At 36.7% G+C, this 17,482-nt stretch overlaps 1 protein-coding gene across 1 annotated transcript in view; it reads left to right on the plus strand.

Annotated features, from left to right (window-relative positions):
• The first annotated feature begins 9,528 nt into the window (after positions 1-9,528).
• Positions 9,529-17,482, plus strand: part of LOC134654954 (tyrosine-protein kinase Src42A) — a 72,587-nt gene continuing 64,633 nt past the window's right edge. The window contains exon 1 of the mRNA XM_063510388.1: positions 9,529-10,116. Coding sequence (XP_063366458.1) covers positions 9,755-10,116 — 362 coding nt within the window. The 5' untranslated portion in view covers positions 9,529-9,754. The remainder of the gene's footprint in view (positions 10,117-17,482) is intronic.

A 17,482-nucleotide genomic window follows, 5' to 3' on the forward strand; every position in this document is an offset into this window, starting at 1 on the left:
TAGTAAAGTGTTTATAATATAAATCTGGTTAGACATTCAATATTTTGAGATTTGAGTAGCGTAGGGTTTGCACAAATGCACATAATTAGGATCACTTAATAGGAAAAATTATCAGAGTTTTCTAACTCTTTATAGTTTGTAGCTCTAATAGAGCCCGACGGCTAATCCTATTGTCTATTGTTAAGTAAAACCGCTCGTGCCACGTGCCACAACCACCTGCATAAAAAATCGCTCGTTCACTTTACCCAGGTAATTGAATTACAACTCCTATGGAAATTGCAATAAGATTCAAAATGAACTAATGGATAAATTTTTTGTTACGATGTGTGTGGTCAGTACTTCGGTTACTGAGTGCCGGCGAGTGGAACGCTACAGAACCAGTCTAAAATGTGTCATCGAGATGCGTAACAAAGGCGCGTTATCGGAGAGCGCACCTACACTGGTTTTTTGAGCGTTGGACTAGCCCGCGCTCAGGTGCCAAATAGAATAATTAAGACCCTTTTTTGCAGGTAAGTAGCACGTGCGGTTTTACTGAACAATAGACAATAGGATAAGCCTTCGGGCTCTACTAGAAAGTTTCAAACTATACCACACTGTTCTACTCGTAGTCCCAAGAGACCGAGGTTTAGACCCGTTACCTCATGTAACTCATGGGACGTTTCGCTTATTGAAATAACTGTGTTAATACATTGTCGGTTCGGGGAAATATGTAGATATAAGTTACTCTATGATATGTAGGCCCGCAGGTTTGCTCGATGCTCCATCAGTAATGTCAAGGTAAAGCTCTTTAGCACATTAAATAAATAAAATAAAAATAGGAATAGAAATAGTGTTTAGTTTTTTAAATTTATAAAGTTATTATGTACCTATGTTAGTCTATAAGGTATATGTAATATGGGCCTTGTTTCCTGAAATAAATTTTAAAATAGGTAAATATTGCCAATCCTTTTACTCTACCAGCCTATATAGGTTATCTATACGAAACGAGCCTACAATGCATTAAAAGTATTGCAATACCCACACAAGGTTGTGTTGAGACATGTAATGAGTTAGGTAGGGTAACGGCACCCACTGGTGCTGGCCACTGCCAGCCAGGTACCAGTGGTCAGCCTTTTGAGTCGTTTATTGGTCATAAATATCTGGTATATTCGTTTAAACAAATCGCGAGTACCTACTCAAATAGGAGCTTTGATTCCTTATTGGTTAATACGTCACACGACAGGTGCGGTGAGGGAACGGGGGGAAGAAATATACTCGTTCATACAGGTGCTGTTTGTCGACGTGTGCAATAGTGTCATGTCCGCCATATTTTTTACTGCATGTGGTGTTCTCTTAATAGGCAAGAAAAACTATGTTTTAATGTTAAAAGTTATTGTTTTTGTTAATGTTTGGTTTATTTATTAGTATATCTATTAAATTGCATTATATTTGAAAGAAAATATCAATATTTCACTTATAAATCGAGGGGGCTGGCCACTGGATAACACTTTTTTCCAAAGAATCCAGTGCCCAGCCCCCCACGGCTGACCTTTGGGTTATTCGTTTATTTTATTATTTTCGAGCCAAAGCGACCGTTAGGACCGTTAAATTTACATTTTCAAATTTAGTTAGGCATGCCCTTTAAAGTAAAACCCAGTAGTCAGCCGCATTTGAAATAACGTTTTAATGCGGCTGAGCACTGGGTTTCGCGGATCCAGTACTCAGCCATTGACCTTGCTTGGTACGTCGCCGCCAAAAATATGTCCACATTTTTAAACCCTATCTCATTGAAATAAGGTTCAAAAGTGTATACATATTTTTGACGTTAACTATACATAACTATCATTTTGCTTTTTTCTGGTCGGTATATGACTTTGTTTATTAATGATAATTAGATCTGCATAGAATCGATTCATTATTTTTTTTCCGAATACCTACTAGAAACATAATTATATATTACCTGATTAATTTTTGACGGATTAATTATTAGAAAATAAATATTGCGATTCTTAGTTTGCAAGAATAGTGTTAGTTAATTAAGTACCTATGGCCAACAAATTTCGTGTCATAAGAATTGTATGTACCTATAAGATATTTTTTTATTAAATAAGTAAACAAGTAGGTAAGTAATACAAAATAGTATATGCAAAAAAATTATAAACTAAAATTAAAAACTATAACTAACTACAATAACCATAACTAAAATAGTAATAAAAAATAGATATTTGTATAACATCGTTGATTTTGATATATGCAAAAAATTATAAACTAAAATTAAAAACTACAACTAACTACAATAACGATAACAAAAATTATAAAGAAAAAATAAATATTATAATATCGTTGATTTTGATATAAATATTAGTGATTTTGTTCTAATTATATGAATAATTTATATAGGCTGAGTACTGGGTACACAGAAGCTGCTTACTGGATTTTGGAGGCTGACTACTGGAAAAAAGTGCCACTTTTTGTTTAAACTTAATTAGAGATATTATAAAGAGGATTGTTATTTTAAAAAAAAAATTGTTTTAAAACTATGATAAACAATTGATCTAACCATGTCATTTGTTTAATTATCCGACTAATCCTGTAGAAATGCCGAACTACTACTGGTGCCTTTACCCTACACATAAGACACACTTAAGCAAGAAATAAATGAAAAGTGCAGTTCAACAATGCATTCAGAATGCTGTTGGGCTTAGGTACCTATATGGGGGCACGGCAGTGCCACAGGGCGGACACGCCATACATCAAAAATGATTTGCGTTTATATGTGTGCGCGGCACGTCTGTAGACGCGTCATATGATTTATGTGAAGCTAAAACAGACGGTTTTCCGGCAATCATGCGAAAGAAAATACGCGAGGGGTGGGTGGTCAAACCCGATAAGTCTAGTAAAAGGATTTTTGAAATTAGAACTATAGGTAGGTATGTGACATGCGCGTAGAATCCTTATTTGAATAATAATAGTTATTTGTTTTACAAGGGGGCAAAATAAAGGTTTGAAAAATTTGAAATTGATGAAAAACTTTTTTTTTCGTCATAATATATTTGTATAAATTATCTTGAAATACATAAAATAGGGTTATTTGTGGAATAATACGTCATGCAAATGTCCTCCTAGGCTTTGCTGGCACATACGCACTCTTTTGTCAAAATTTTCTATGACCACTTTGCATCTTTGCATAGATGCGGCTGAATTTCTCCAATGCAGCGTCGAATTTCCTCTTTTAAAGCATGAGTGGTTGTGGGACCAGTGGAATGAACATCATGAATTGATCCACTCTCCCTGAATTTTCCAACCACTCTGCTCACAGTTGATGAAGTCAAGTCAATATTCCGACCATATTTTGCACGGAATTTTCGAACCGTACCCGCCAAACTTTCATTACTTTTGAAATATTGTTCAATAATAAAAACGCGTTGATCTTTCGTATAACCCGCCATTTTTCCAAACCCTAAATATTCAGCTGTCAAATAGTTTTTTTTAGGGTTGCCAGCACTAAAATACAAAAATGGCGGCAAATTGAAATCTTGCGTCCTTTTTGGGACACCCTTTAGCTCTTGTGAATGTTACTCCACATAAATATCGGGTTACATGAAAATTATTAATTTAAAATAATTGAATAGGTACCATGCAAAGTATCGTATGATTCAATTAACGAACTGAGTTTTCTTTTATCTCAGACTAGCAAGATATTATTTACGTTCTCAGATATTTATCAACGTCGTCGGCCGTGATAAACTAGACCAATATTTCTTTTTAACAAAACTGAACCAGCTCTAGATATATCATACACAGGAGATAGGTAAAGTCAGCAAAGTTATTAGCTTCACACTCCTGCTTAGAACATTTGGTCTAACATATACAGCCACTTCTGAGGCCCACTTTAGGTAGGTATTTACCTACTTAATTGCAGATATAATAAATAGGTCTATCACATTCGATAGAAAAAATGCCAGAATTTAACCGTCTTCAGAAAAGGGAGCAATCAATCAATTCACCGTCAATTTATCAATTTGACCGTATATATTAACATTGATGTTTTAATAATACTTTGTTTTCTATAGGTACAGTAAGTAGGTACACATATTATTTGGAAAAATATGTCAAAGTGAAGCAAGTCTTACACGAGCAGCTAAATTTAAAATTATGGATTAACTCCGACGGTTATCTAGATAACATTTTGCCCGTTTCGCTTACTTTGCGAGAAATTGGCACCGCTGGATCAACATTGACTTAATTTCTGCTAGCTTCTCCCAGTTTCGTGGGAATTCCTACCGAGCGCGAAAAAATATTTGTCTATATTTCACTAAGAAAATTCTATTTCGAAAAAAATAACTAAGACAATGCAACGAGCTCGATTTATTCTTCACGTCATATTAAACGTTCGATACAGTCCACTGTTGCCCAGATATTTCATGGCAGGAGCTGCGTTTCTCGAGCTTATCTGATCAAGGAAAATACCTACCTAATATCCTTGGATTTTGAGGCGCATTAGGGACTTTTGGGGCGGGTAGGAATCAATTCCTACCTTTATGTAAGGGATTCATTGACTATTTGCTTATACCCATTAGAAAATAGTCAAACAATATTTCTATAAACTATTTAAGTAAGTACCTGGAAGTATCTGACTCACAGACAATCCAACCTCTAGACATAGCATAGTCGCCTCCCCCCCTCTGCCACACATACGGTAGCGTTACTCCATCTTCGAGTCAATCCCGTGCCGTGATTGGTCCGTGTCTTTGAACGGACCAATCACGGCACGGGATTCGCTCACCTCGTCCCCCCGCACCCCCGTATTTTTGGCAGCATCGGTTTCATGAAAGAATTGGCATAAGCTCAGTCTAGAAGTTGGATTGTCAGTGATCTGACTTAATTAAAATGTTTCTTATACAACCTAACATTAAAAACAAAACTCCTTAAAACAAAATCTATAGTTCTGAAACCTCTTTAAACTCTCTCTCGTATTATTATTTCGCACCCTGTATTTGCTTTCAACAGGCTAGAGCCTTTAAGACACAGGTTTTAAGGTTGATCGAGTCGTCTTCTACAACATAGGACATTGCTAAGCCTTAGGTTAGGCTTCAGATGATTTGAACTATACTAAGTATGGGCTAAATTACTATTAATTTACTATCCTGCCCATGTCGAACATAAGTACGTTGAACATATGCTGCCAATTAAATTTGGTTGAGTTAACAAACTGGATCAACAATCGACCCTTTCGATCCTTCGCACAATGTTTTGATCTCAACAATCTTCAAAGTTGTACTCCATGGGAGAATGCAGACATTCCTTTAGGTACCTATTTTAATCAAGATGCAATGTTTTCAAAAGCCGTCTCTGGAATTTGTAATGTCCGAAAATGGTGGTAATAAGTTTAGGAGAGTGCCGAGATGAATGTCGTCATGTTCTGTTTAATTTCAGGAAAAATGAAATAACATAAGGTAAGTAAGTTGCTACCTAAATATAAAGAAGAGTGAGATTTTTTGCAGGTATGTTTTATGCCGGCAACGCACTTACAACTCATGGAAAACGGTAATTGCTTAGGTAGGTAAATACCATCAGGCGATTCATCTCCTCGTTTGCCACCTATATCATTAAAAAAGCTCATAGCACTTTTATCTCTGAAGGCGAGTGAATGAATTTAATTAGAGTGAGTACTCTCAGAAATGTTCTATCGGGAAGTTAGGTACTGTTAACTACTGAAATGACGATTCATAAACACATTATTTTTTCGAAGCCCCATCACATCAATGGCACTTGGCATGCGCCATCTTGGATTCACGCGGTCGGATCGATAGCGTCGCTGAGATTTGATTAGGTATGCATTTTATAAAGAACTAGCCTTTGCGCGCGACTTCGTCTGCGTGGGATTAGTTATAGCAGCTAGAGTAAGCATAGCGCTAATAAAGCTTCAAAAGCTTTAACCGTGGATAACTTTTAACTATCAACGTCACATGTGGATAAGTGGTGATAGGATGTCATTCATTAAAATACGCTTTAAGTAAACTTGTTTAGAATTGATTTTTCAAAAGCTCAAAGCACGGATGATTTTTATCAGTCAATGGCAAAAGTAGATAAGTGGTGGAATGTGATTAAGTAATCTTTTCTTTAAAATAGGCCTTAAGTCATCGAGATTAAAATTGATTTTTCAAAAGCTCAAATCATGTCACGCTATCATTAGTCACTTGTACTTTATCCTCGCGTCTTTTTACCAAATTTAATCACTTATCAGGTATTTCACATATCACGCAATAAATGATTAATGATTTGGTGACAAAGCATCATAGCCCTCCTGGATAAAGTCTACTCTTACCTCGATCATCAGGCGATGACGCATTGCAATTATTTCAATTATCTTACTTCCACCCCTCTTTTCACCCTCTAAACTTCTAAAGGGATGTTTTTCCGAAATAAAAATTATCCTACGTCCTTTCCTAGGACTCAAACTATCTCTATACCAAATTTCAATTCAATAGGTTCAGCGGTTTAAGCGTGAAGAGGTAACAGACATACAGACAGACACACTTTCGCATTTTTAATTTTAGTATGGAAGGGATTCCCTCGGTTCAGAGCTCAATGTTCTGTGTAAGTTATTAGTACTCAGTTTAAATCCTTTGTCGATCTGACTGACGTATGGATTAGTTTCTGACGGATCCATTTCCGTCCGATTGTGGTATATAGCATAACCTTGCACTGAACATCGTGTAGCGCTTTGGAAATAGTTTCTTGAAACTATTTAATTATGTTTACCCTTTAATACCTACATAGTTTATTAATCTCCTCCCCTTTCTACAACTCGGGTGGTTGGCAAAGTAGTTGCGCACTCGTGGTTATAATAGTAGGTGATTAGAGTAGCTTTGAGACTAATTCATTAAAAGGAGAAACGGCATTTATTGCAAAAACTTAAATATAAATACAAACTAAAGATATAAAAAATAAATACTAATTAATTAGGTATCCATTTTGAGTTTAGAGATAACAACTTCTTGCCAACCGCCTGTGTTGTTCGCCTGTTTTGTTTTGTTGTAGGTACTTACTGAATAGTACCTACTAAAAAAGATGCAAAACTGTGTTAAATATTTAAATTATCTGTTATTTTCTGACAATGATAAAAGTGATAATTAGGTAGGCACTTAACGAAATACCAACAGAAATACATGGTGAAGTGTGCCTGGTTATTGGGGCCCACGATGAATAACATTTCTGAAAGGGGTCCTGGCATTCAGCTGAAACCTTAGAGATATGATCATACTTATTTACATAGAAACGTCAATTATAATTATATTTGTGTTCATTACGTGTTCATTAACAAAATAACGGTTTAGTCACTGCACACAGATCAAAACTGCATTTTGCTCACTATTAAATTAAGTAGGTACTATTACTATGCTTGTTTGTGTTGCTGTGGTGAAAAGGTTTTTCAAGGACGAATTTACTGCCATGAATCCGAACAAACAGGAAAGGTTAATTAAGTACTTAGTGCACAATCTGTGTATTGTAAGGCAGGGTAGTTTTAATTACTCCGAACAGAGACAAGTAAATAAAAAAGGTTGGTAACTGTATGTACAGTCGCCATCAGATATATCGGAGCGGCCGAGGTGCTCAAAAATTTCTGAGCACGCACTCTAATGCATTTACATAGAGGCGTGTTCAGATATTTCTGAGCTCCTTGGCCGCTGCGATATATCTGATGGCGACTGTACTGGCGCGTCATTTATTGTTGTAGCATATGAGATAAAAAAAAAATACTCAACCCAACAGTCCCAATCTCAATTAAACACTATCTTCTTAACTTTATGTTAAAGTACCTATACTATAACCACAGACCAACCCCTATAAGTAACTCTTTTTTTTAATATAAAGTACTACGCCATACATACATTTTCTATGCAAGAAAAAAAATAAGCGCAGCCAAGAGCATGTCGGGTCATGCTCAGTGTAGCGTTCCGTAGCGTAGTTATTACTTATCATTTAAGCGGGGGCTGTTTAGACCGGGTTACACAAATTGGGCAGGGTTGCATCAATTGCTGGGGTTCTGAAATTGGGCAGGGGTTGCTAAAAGACACAGCATAATTATGACAGGTTACAGGTGACTGGGTCGCATGCGATCTCATACGAATGCCGCTCCGGTGTGGAAGCGAGACAGTGCTATGCATACGTGCATAACGATTCACATTCAATGTCAAGACCGCCCAAGGACGTCGTTAGATATTTTATATGAAACAAACAGTCTATATATTTGACTAGTTTCCGCTCCTATTAGGAAGTTGATTCGTCTAAGCATTCACTGCTCTGCCCTAGAGCCCTGTTTTAATTAAGGTCGGCACGATAAGCGAAGCTTAGTGCACGACCAATCCACTCGAGCCTTCGTATTAAGGATCACGACAATCCCGCGACACGAAATAAATTAACGATCGAATCTCATTCGACGGTCAAACGGGGATGATTGTGTGGCTGTGGATGCACGGATACGGAATCCGGATTTCCCGTTTAGTGGAACGTCAAATTTGTTGGTTTGTTTACAATGCTGAAAACAAACGATCCTATTAGTAATTTCATCGAATTCTGACGGATGACAGACGGACAGACGGAAAGTGGAGATAGTAATAGGGTCCCGTTTTTATTACCTACCCTTAGATAGGTAGATAGATAATATTTATTTCTGATTGAAAATTTACATGTTACTTCCTTAAAAATAGCAGAAATTCACAAAAAGATCGTCAAGTGTATACAAACAAAATTTAAAGAATAATAAAAATAATAGTAAATTGTGAAATCAATAATGTCAAAAATAAAATAGAAATAAAATTAAAATGTCGTACAACTTAACTATAATCTAAAACTATTTTGTATATAATACTAGGGCTTTCCTAGGTAATATAATGTCAAGTTCCATAAATAAAATGTCAAAAATGAATACAAAAGACCAAAATAAAATAAAAACAATAATTTCAATTAATGTCAAGTAAAAAATTTTAATATTTGTATTGTTCACTGTACTCTTTTACAGAGTACAGCGATGTCGTTAATAATAGTTCTTTAAGTCGGCGATCAAACATGTCGGCATGACATGATACTGGCGGGTAGACGTTCATACAGCGACGGACCTATTACTCGCGGGTTCTTGTCGAGTAGCGCTAGCCGCCTCGGCACGGGTAGTAATCGCCCCGTTTGACGGGTTATTCTGCCGAGCATAGTTGACTTTTGGGTACGGAACCATAAAAACGCCAAAACCGTATTAATCCTAAGAACTGCTCTGCAGCGACATCTAGTTCAGACTTAATACAACATTCAATCAACAAACGTTTCTTTCATATACCGGTAGTTCTAAAGAATAGGAGTAGATGTCGCTAGTAGCGGCATCACTTTTTTATCAATTTATTACATTGACACTGATTTAATTATTTAAATAAAACTTACTAAAACGCATACTGACTCACATTTGTTTGCATTTAATATTATATTAACAATAAACTTTGTTACGAAAGGCAGCTTATCCTTGAACGCAATCGAAAGAGATAGTAAATCTATGTTTGTCTATGGCGCGTCAAAATGGCTGATTTCTGTGATGTCCGATTGGGGTTTTTAGGGTTTTCTAGTCTTTGTTTACTATAAAACACAATAAATGTTTAAAGTTATTGACTCTTATGTGACGTAATAAAATGTTAATAGATGTACAAACTTTGGACTGGTGTTTGTATTCAAACAAGTGTGTGATTTGACAAAACGATTGGAACCAATCTCACCTTGTAAAGAGAAAATGGGGAACTGTTTTAGTAGTACAGGAGAGAAGGATCCTAAAACAAAAATCGACAGGGCTAATCCTCACGAGGAGGATGCTAGACCTTTCCAAACGCCCGTGCCGACTCCGCCCCCGGACCCCAGATCCACTGTGAGCCAAGGCCCGGATACAAACGAGGTGGTGCCCACCCGTATTTTCGTCGCCCTTTATGATTACGACGCGAGAACTGATGAGGACTTAAGCTTTAGAAAGGGCGAGCATTTGGAGATCCTGAATGATACTCAAGGTGACTGGTGGTTAGCTAGGAGCAAGAAAACAAGACAAGAAGGATACATTCCATCGAACTATGTCGCTCGCCTACAGTCCATAGAGGCAGAACCGTGAGTTATATTTTGATTGCATTACGATCTATGTACAATACTTGTGTATTTTTTCAGCATTTATATCATCTAGCTGCTATAAACAGCTGCATTAATTCATTTGCCATTCTAATTGTATGTTAAACAGCTGTTACGATATTTACCAACAGTAATTATGAGCACCCCAATTTTATGTATGAAATCAAACTTGTTTACTTTCCATGTGTGTCTATTGTATACAGTATGAAGACCTTATTGCATTAGTATGAGAAGTGAAAGCACAATGGAATGTTCACATTATTATGTGCACTCACTGTTAACAGAGTATGAACTAAATGCAGAAAGTTATTTAATTGTTACACAAGAATCACACCTCTTTTGTACTTAGTAAATTTGTTATTAGTTAGTGCATTGATTTTCTAAACCATTTGATATTCTAAATAAAACTCCATATTCATGGGCCAGTCAGTACCCGCTAGGCTAGAAGGCCATTATGGTCAGTAAATTACCCGTAGAGGTAATATAAATATGATGTAATATGTAAAGTATAAACATAATTGCAGTAAGTACAATAATAATTGGAAAATTTCCTACATTCCATATTAAAACAAAGAAAATAATAAATAAATATATTATGGGAAAATATGTTGTACATAACTCAACCTAGTTCAGCAGTAGGGCTTGCATAGTGGGTACTATAAACCATAATTTATACATAATATATAGAAATGATTTTTTTAGTACATAGAAAATATTCATAATTGAAATAATATTATACAAACACAGCTTGTATCTTTCTGTGTATTTTTTACTTTATGGTGCACAATAAAGAATATTTACTTACACATTACCAAAATAAATGCCCTTATCAAGGTTTATAGGCTGCAGGAATAAATACATAATAATTATAGGCTGCAGGAAACATGAATCTCACAGCAGTGCCTGAAGTATGGATAATCAAACCTGTCGGCAATTAAGCACAGGATAGGGTTAGAGCTGGCCTGCACCCAGCGCACCAGGGATGAACATTCCTTGCATCTGGTTGGATAGAAGCAATCCATACGCGCCTCCGCAAGCATCCCTGATGCACTACAGAAGAGGTGCAGCCCCAGCAGCACCCAAAATGCGTTATTGTATTGGAGCCGGAGGACTCCATGGGCTATATGCGCATAATACCTCCATAAGTTGCATGTGTATAATAGTATTTTATGCAACCGTTGTTTAAGAGAGGTCAAAAAAGGCGAGTGGCGTGAGTAACAATTTGAGGCGAAGCCAAAAAATGTTAATAAAGACGCCACAAGTATTTTTTGACTCAGTTAAACAACATTGCATACAATACTTTTTCTATACCAAGCACTTTGAAATAAAATTGTAAATTTAACAAATATTTTTAAAGTAGCAAAAATGGAGGGTACGGGCGGGAAAAGAATGAATGAATGAATTAAATTAAAAAAAAAACATGTCTATGGTTCACTTATTTGTCAGAGATGCCATTTAAAATAAAGTTGGCAACACTGTATTTCATTCAATATTTTTTAGGTGGTCATTACACGAAGTATCGTAAAATCGCCAAAAAGATACTGCGTGTATGCACAAATTCTTTTTCGGGGAATAGACTAAAGACTTGTCTTGACAACTATAAGGTAGGGTTTTGAAGGTGTGTGCACAACCCTTTAAATGACAAATAAAAGTACGGGAGTCGAAAAAGATACACAATAGGCTCTAAATAGTGTGACTTTATCTTCTTTCCTGCATCAAGAAAACGTGTTAGCCCTCACTTTTTGTAATTACCTTAAAAGTTAAGAATGTAATTATTATTATAATTGAATTACCTATCTGCATTCTTGCCACATTCTTGTGAGTGCCACATAGACCAGAAGTGGTCCTTTGTGGCGACCCTTTAAATATATAAAATAAATAAAATAAAATAGCCTTTTATTTCTTGCGAATTTTTAACATTGTTTGGTGTTTTAGAATTAGTCTAAAGTTAACTTATAATTTTAATGATGTTAGTTCTAATATTTTAAATGTTTAATATTTGGCAAGAACCCCGTCTTCGCAGGTGAAGGCCTCCTCCAGAGTTTTCCACTCGTCTCTATCTTGAGCTATTTGCATCCAGTTTTGACCAGCGATATTTTTTATTTCGTCTTCCCATCTAGTAACAGGTTTTCCTATACCCCGTTTTCCTAGTGGCCCTTTCCATGACGTCACATTTTTGGTCCAGCGCTGGTCCGGTATTCGTGATACATGTCCCGCCCACTTCCATTTTAGTTGTTTGGCGTGTCTAAGCGCATCTTTGGCCTTTGTTAAGTTTCTTATCTTTGTATGCCTTATTTTTTGGATTTTTTTGATGCCGACCATACTGCGCTCCATTCCCCTTTGACAAGTTCTTATTTTGTCTTTGACTTTTTTTGTGAACTTCCATGTTTGGCAACCGTAAGTTAGCCCTGGTAGTAGACACGAGTTCATGATTCTAGTTTTTAAGGTTATGGGCATGTTACTCTTGAAGATTTCTTTCAAGTTCCAATACCTGTTCCACGTGCTTTGTATTCTCCTTTCAATTTCCAGTTCATTATTTTTCTTGTTGAAACTTACTTGCTTGCCGAGGTATATATATTGTTTAATGTAGTTTAAGGGCTTGTTGCCTACTGTTATTGTTTTCTCTGTAGTTTGTCATTATCATAGTTTTAGCCAAGTTCATTTCAAGTCCCACTTTTATACTTGCTCTATGTAGAGATTCCATCATAATTTGAAGTTGCGAGCCCGTTTCAGCCAGTACGACAAGGTCGTCTGCAAAACGGAGGTGGCTTAAATATTTGCCTTTTATATTTATACCGTAGTGCTTCCAGTCTAGCTGTCCCATAATTAACTCTAGGATGGCTATAAATATTTTTGGGGATAGAGGATCTCCCTGTCTTACGCCTCTTTTTATGGGGAAACTCGGACCCGTCGTTTCTAGTCTTATTCTGCCTGTGCTGTTTTTGTAGAGGCTCTTGAGGAGTTCTATGTACTGGTGTTCTACTCCCTGGTTTCCAAGAGCTTCCCATATGCTTTTGTGTGAAACCGTATCGAAAGCTTTCTGGTAATCTACATAGGCAATGTAGAGCGGTCTCCGTCTCTCTTGGTATTTCTCTATTAGTAGTTCCAGTGTGTGTATGTGATCGGTGGTAGAAAACCCTTTCCTGAAGCCTGCTTGCTCCATAGGTTGGTATAATTCTAGAGTTGGACTTATTCGTTGATTAATAATTATGGAGAAAAGCTTGTACACGGCTGACAGCAAGCTTATTGGTCTATAGTTGGAAATATCTTTTGGGTCTCCTTTCTTATATATTAAAATAATGTTTGATTCGGTCCATTGAGATGGTATTTCTGATGTTCTTAGTATTAGGTTAAACAGATTTGCTAAGGGTAGAGCTAATATTGTTTGGCCTGTCTTTAATGCTTCGTTGGTCACTTGGTCTGACCCTGGGCTTTTATCTCTTTTCAGACGGGTTAAAGCCTGTATAACTTCTAGTTCTGTGATTTCTTTAACTTCTTGTTTGTTTCGTGGCTGTGTAGGTTCTTGGGTAGTATTTTCCTTGACATACTTTTCACTGTATAGGTCTCTGTAGAATCTGGTTGCCGCCTCTATGATCTCGGTGCGGTTGTGTAGAGTTTTCCCAGACCCTTTAAATAACATTACTTATGTCTGTTGAATCAAGAAAATTCAAATGAGTGTGTACACTTGCCTTATCTGTTTACATATTAATTAGTGTTTAGTATAAGTTATTACATTTGCTTCTATCTCGGACGAACAATATTCGAAATGTTATGGATAATAGTTATGGGTAAATTTGTTTATATTGAAAAAAAGGTTGAAGGCTCCTTTTAGTAACTAGTTGATGCACTTAAACTGTCTATGTCATAGGAATCTGCTTGTATTTTTTAATACCAATAATAAAGTACAATGAAGCTTATAATTTTCTTGAAGTTTACGTCTTTAACAAGTGTGCATAGTATGCAGTGAATGTTTTTCATATAGATACATAGTAGGTAGTTTATTTCCTGCACTACCTCAACTAGACGTTCCACAGTCGCACGGCTATCATCAACTATAAATTGTTATTTTATTTAACCCCTGACGCGACAGACAATTATTTTACCAGTCAGCTCAACTTATTTCGTCGTTCCATTGAATATGCATGAGATTTGCCATAAATAGGGGCATATTCAGACAAAGACGATAAAAATATCATATTTAGGCACTTCATGCTCGTTCTATGGCGCAACATGTGTCAGCGTGGACGCACTAAAGGTTCCGTCACACAGGCGCGTTTTCCGGGCGGGGCGTGAGCGTTTTATATGTAAAAGCGGCGCGCTCCGCTCACGCCCCGCCCGGATAACGCGCCTGTTTGACGGAACCATAACCCTTTAGCGCATATACTAAATTCCTACTAACATTATAGCTACAAAAATAGCCCTGTCTGTTACCTCTTCATACTTAGTGGAACCGATTTGGTATAGAGATAGTTTACCGTGGACGGACATAGAATAGTTTTTATCACGAATATCGCAATTCTAAATCTTCTAAAATGTAATGATTATGTTACATTATAGTTAATAAATAAACTAAACTAGACTACGCAGATGATGTCGCGAGCACAAGTAAGTAATATCATATTTTGCGTTTCTGAATAAGGTCCGGAATTTTGTCACATGACTAATGATGCACTTCCTAACCGAAGCTTATCCAAGAGCCTGGCGCCAATGCTATACATATAAATTTATGCACTATCAAATTAGTCATAAATGTTACATATACATAATTTATTAAACCTCAAGTTTTGAAATACATACCTACAGTTTTATTTTAACCTACTTAGCGCTTGTTGACTATAAGAGGAGGTCCCTTCTCAGATTGTAGAATTTTCGGTAAATATCTCCGTGGCGCTGATGCGCGCCGCTCCTAAAATTAGTGCGATAAGGACAATTTGCAGCTAAGGCGAAAAACCCTGCGTAAAAAACTCGGAAATCGAGGTTTCGTTCTCGACATTTTCCACCTCCAAAACTTAACCAATCGTAACGAAATTTTGAAAACGGAACGAGAAAGAAATTATCTGTGTCAGACCGATTTGATTTTGGCGTGTATTGTTGCCGGTTTTGTATGCTAGGCGTCTGTTTACGCCGCATTTTTTTGGCCGATTTTAGCGCTACTACGACGATATATGGTCATCAACTCATCAATCATTGATCCAAGTCTAAAAATCCATTATTTAAGTCAGATTTAGTATTAACAGTAAACTGCGCAGTTGCTTAATCAACGAGCAGCCATCCTTTGGAAGCGCATTCATTTTCAGCATTGTGCAAAACCAACACAAGCCTTATTTCCGCCCGTCGGTTCCCTTCATGCATGCAGAGTTCAGACTAACCGCAACCTTGACTTTGTCGCTATTGAAATTGCATAGATGTAGGTAATGTCATGGTGTTCATTTGTTTAGAACTAGCTTCTGCCCGCAACTACGTCTGCGTGGCATGACGATTTCCGTTATAATAAATAAGTTAAATAACAATAAATAACTGTCGTATGTCCCTCCACAGGACTAAAGGTATATTCATGCCAAACTTAATTTAAATTGCTCCAGCTTCAGTAATGAGTTCCAAAGTTCCAAAAAACTTAGTGCTGGGAAGTTTGGTAAAGGTTGCTCGTGCGGCCTTTTTATATCGTATGAAGTTACGAATTAGGGCACCACTCGTCACGCGAAATTAGTCCTATTTGGCCACACTTTTAAAAGAGATAAAATATTAATAAATTTTGTTTCTATTCATCACGCTCCTTAGGGCTGTCGCCTATGTAGGTTCCTAGTAGGTACACAAAAACACTAAATTGAGTACAGAATGTATTCGTTGAAATTACTTCTACTTTAATATAAAATATTATGACCATCTTCAAAACACGAAGTTTAAATAATTTTAATTGAGTAACTAACTTCACAAAAATGGTTACCGAGTGGGACACACGGAACACCATCGATGGTGTAGGCCGGGGTTCAGGCAGACCAAAGAGGAGATGGCGGGACGACTTGGACGCATTTTATCCGGATTGGCGGGAAAATGCAAACGACAGGGTTGAGTTGAGGAAGGGAGGGAAGGCCTTTGCCCAGCAGTGGGACACTAAACCAGGCTAACTTGGTGATCCGATATTTCAATGGAAATCAAAACTGTGTGTGAGGTTTTAACGAAGTTATTACCTATTTATATTAATAATTATGGCAATGAAGGTCTGCTGCGGGCTTCTCACTGTAGCATTATTCAAAAGGTCTCATTTTTAGCTGCAACATTAATAGACAGGCGCCACCATACCTGCAGGTGACCACTACAGCCATTTAATTCATCATCGGCCTTAGCATGGGAATTAGAAAGCTATTGGCACGCAATATTCTGATGTAAATGTTATACACAATATCTGGGAGACCGAGCTTTTCGGGAAACCATATAAAAACTCAAAACTGTGCGTTTTCCCAGAGATAAGACCTAGCTAGATCGAATTTTCGCCCCCAAAAACCCCCTTATAGCAAATTTCATCGAAACCGTTAGAGCCGTTTCCGAGATCCCCGAAATATAAACACAAGAATTGCCCGTTTAAAGGCAAAAATTAAATGAACCTAAGAAATATTAAAGACGACTAACATAAACATTTCAAAGGTTAGTAAAATGGAACAGAGTACCTACAGTGCGCTTGACTCCAAAAGTTTATTTACATATGAAATAAGTGGCAAACGTTTAACATCTTCTTGGATGTCGACTGTACCTTGGTTCAGTATATTACTTAGGTACCTATTTTCCGATTTTCCTCATTTCACATTTCACGATCGCAAGTCGCCGTGTTTGTTGCTTTGAGCAGGGATCGGATACCGGTATTTTTTGTATGGGAACGAAAACGGTATTTTTTCGTTCTTTGCTAATTACTTCATTTCTAATTGGGCAATCTAATAATACGAAGTCGTAACCTAAAAACACAACTGAGTCCTACATTTCGAGTATAAAATAATTCGTAAAATATGGTTATTTCTAAGTTTTTGCAAAAAACCGGTTCCGATCCCTGGCTTTGACTTACACATTAATGTTCTGATATAGCTAACGAACGTATCATATTAAGAAAGAAAAGAATTTACAAACATTTTATTTATAAGGAAAATCAATAGGTGCTGGTACTGCTGGTGAAGATTATTAATATTATTATAGTCTGTTTTCTTTAATACTATGAAGTACTGGAAATAGTATAAAACGCTCATTTGTTTCTTGTAGGTATAGAAGAAATAACATACTATAGTAATCGACCCTAAAGAAAACTTTCATAAGAAAACTCATGACACTTGCTCATAAAAATCAAGTGTCATGAAAAAGTTTT

Source organism: Cydia amplana, chromosome 16 (assembly GCF_948474715.1).
Source record: "Cydia amplana chromosome 16, ilCydAmpl1.1, whole genome shotgun sequence".
NCBI classification, from domain to species: Eukaryota; Metazoa; Arthropoda; class Insecta; order Lepidoptera; family Tortricidae; genus Cydia; species Cydia amplana.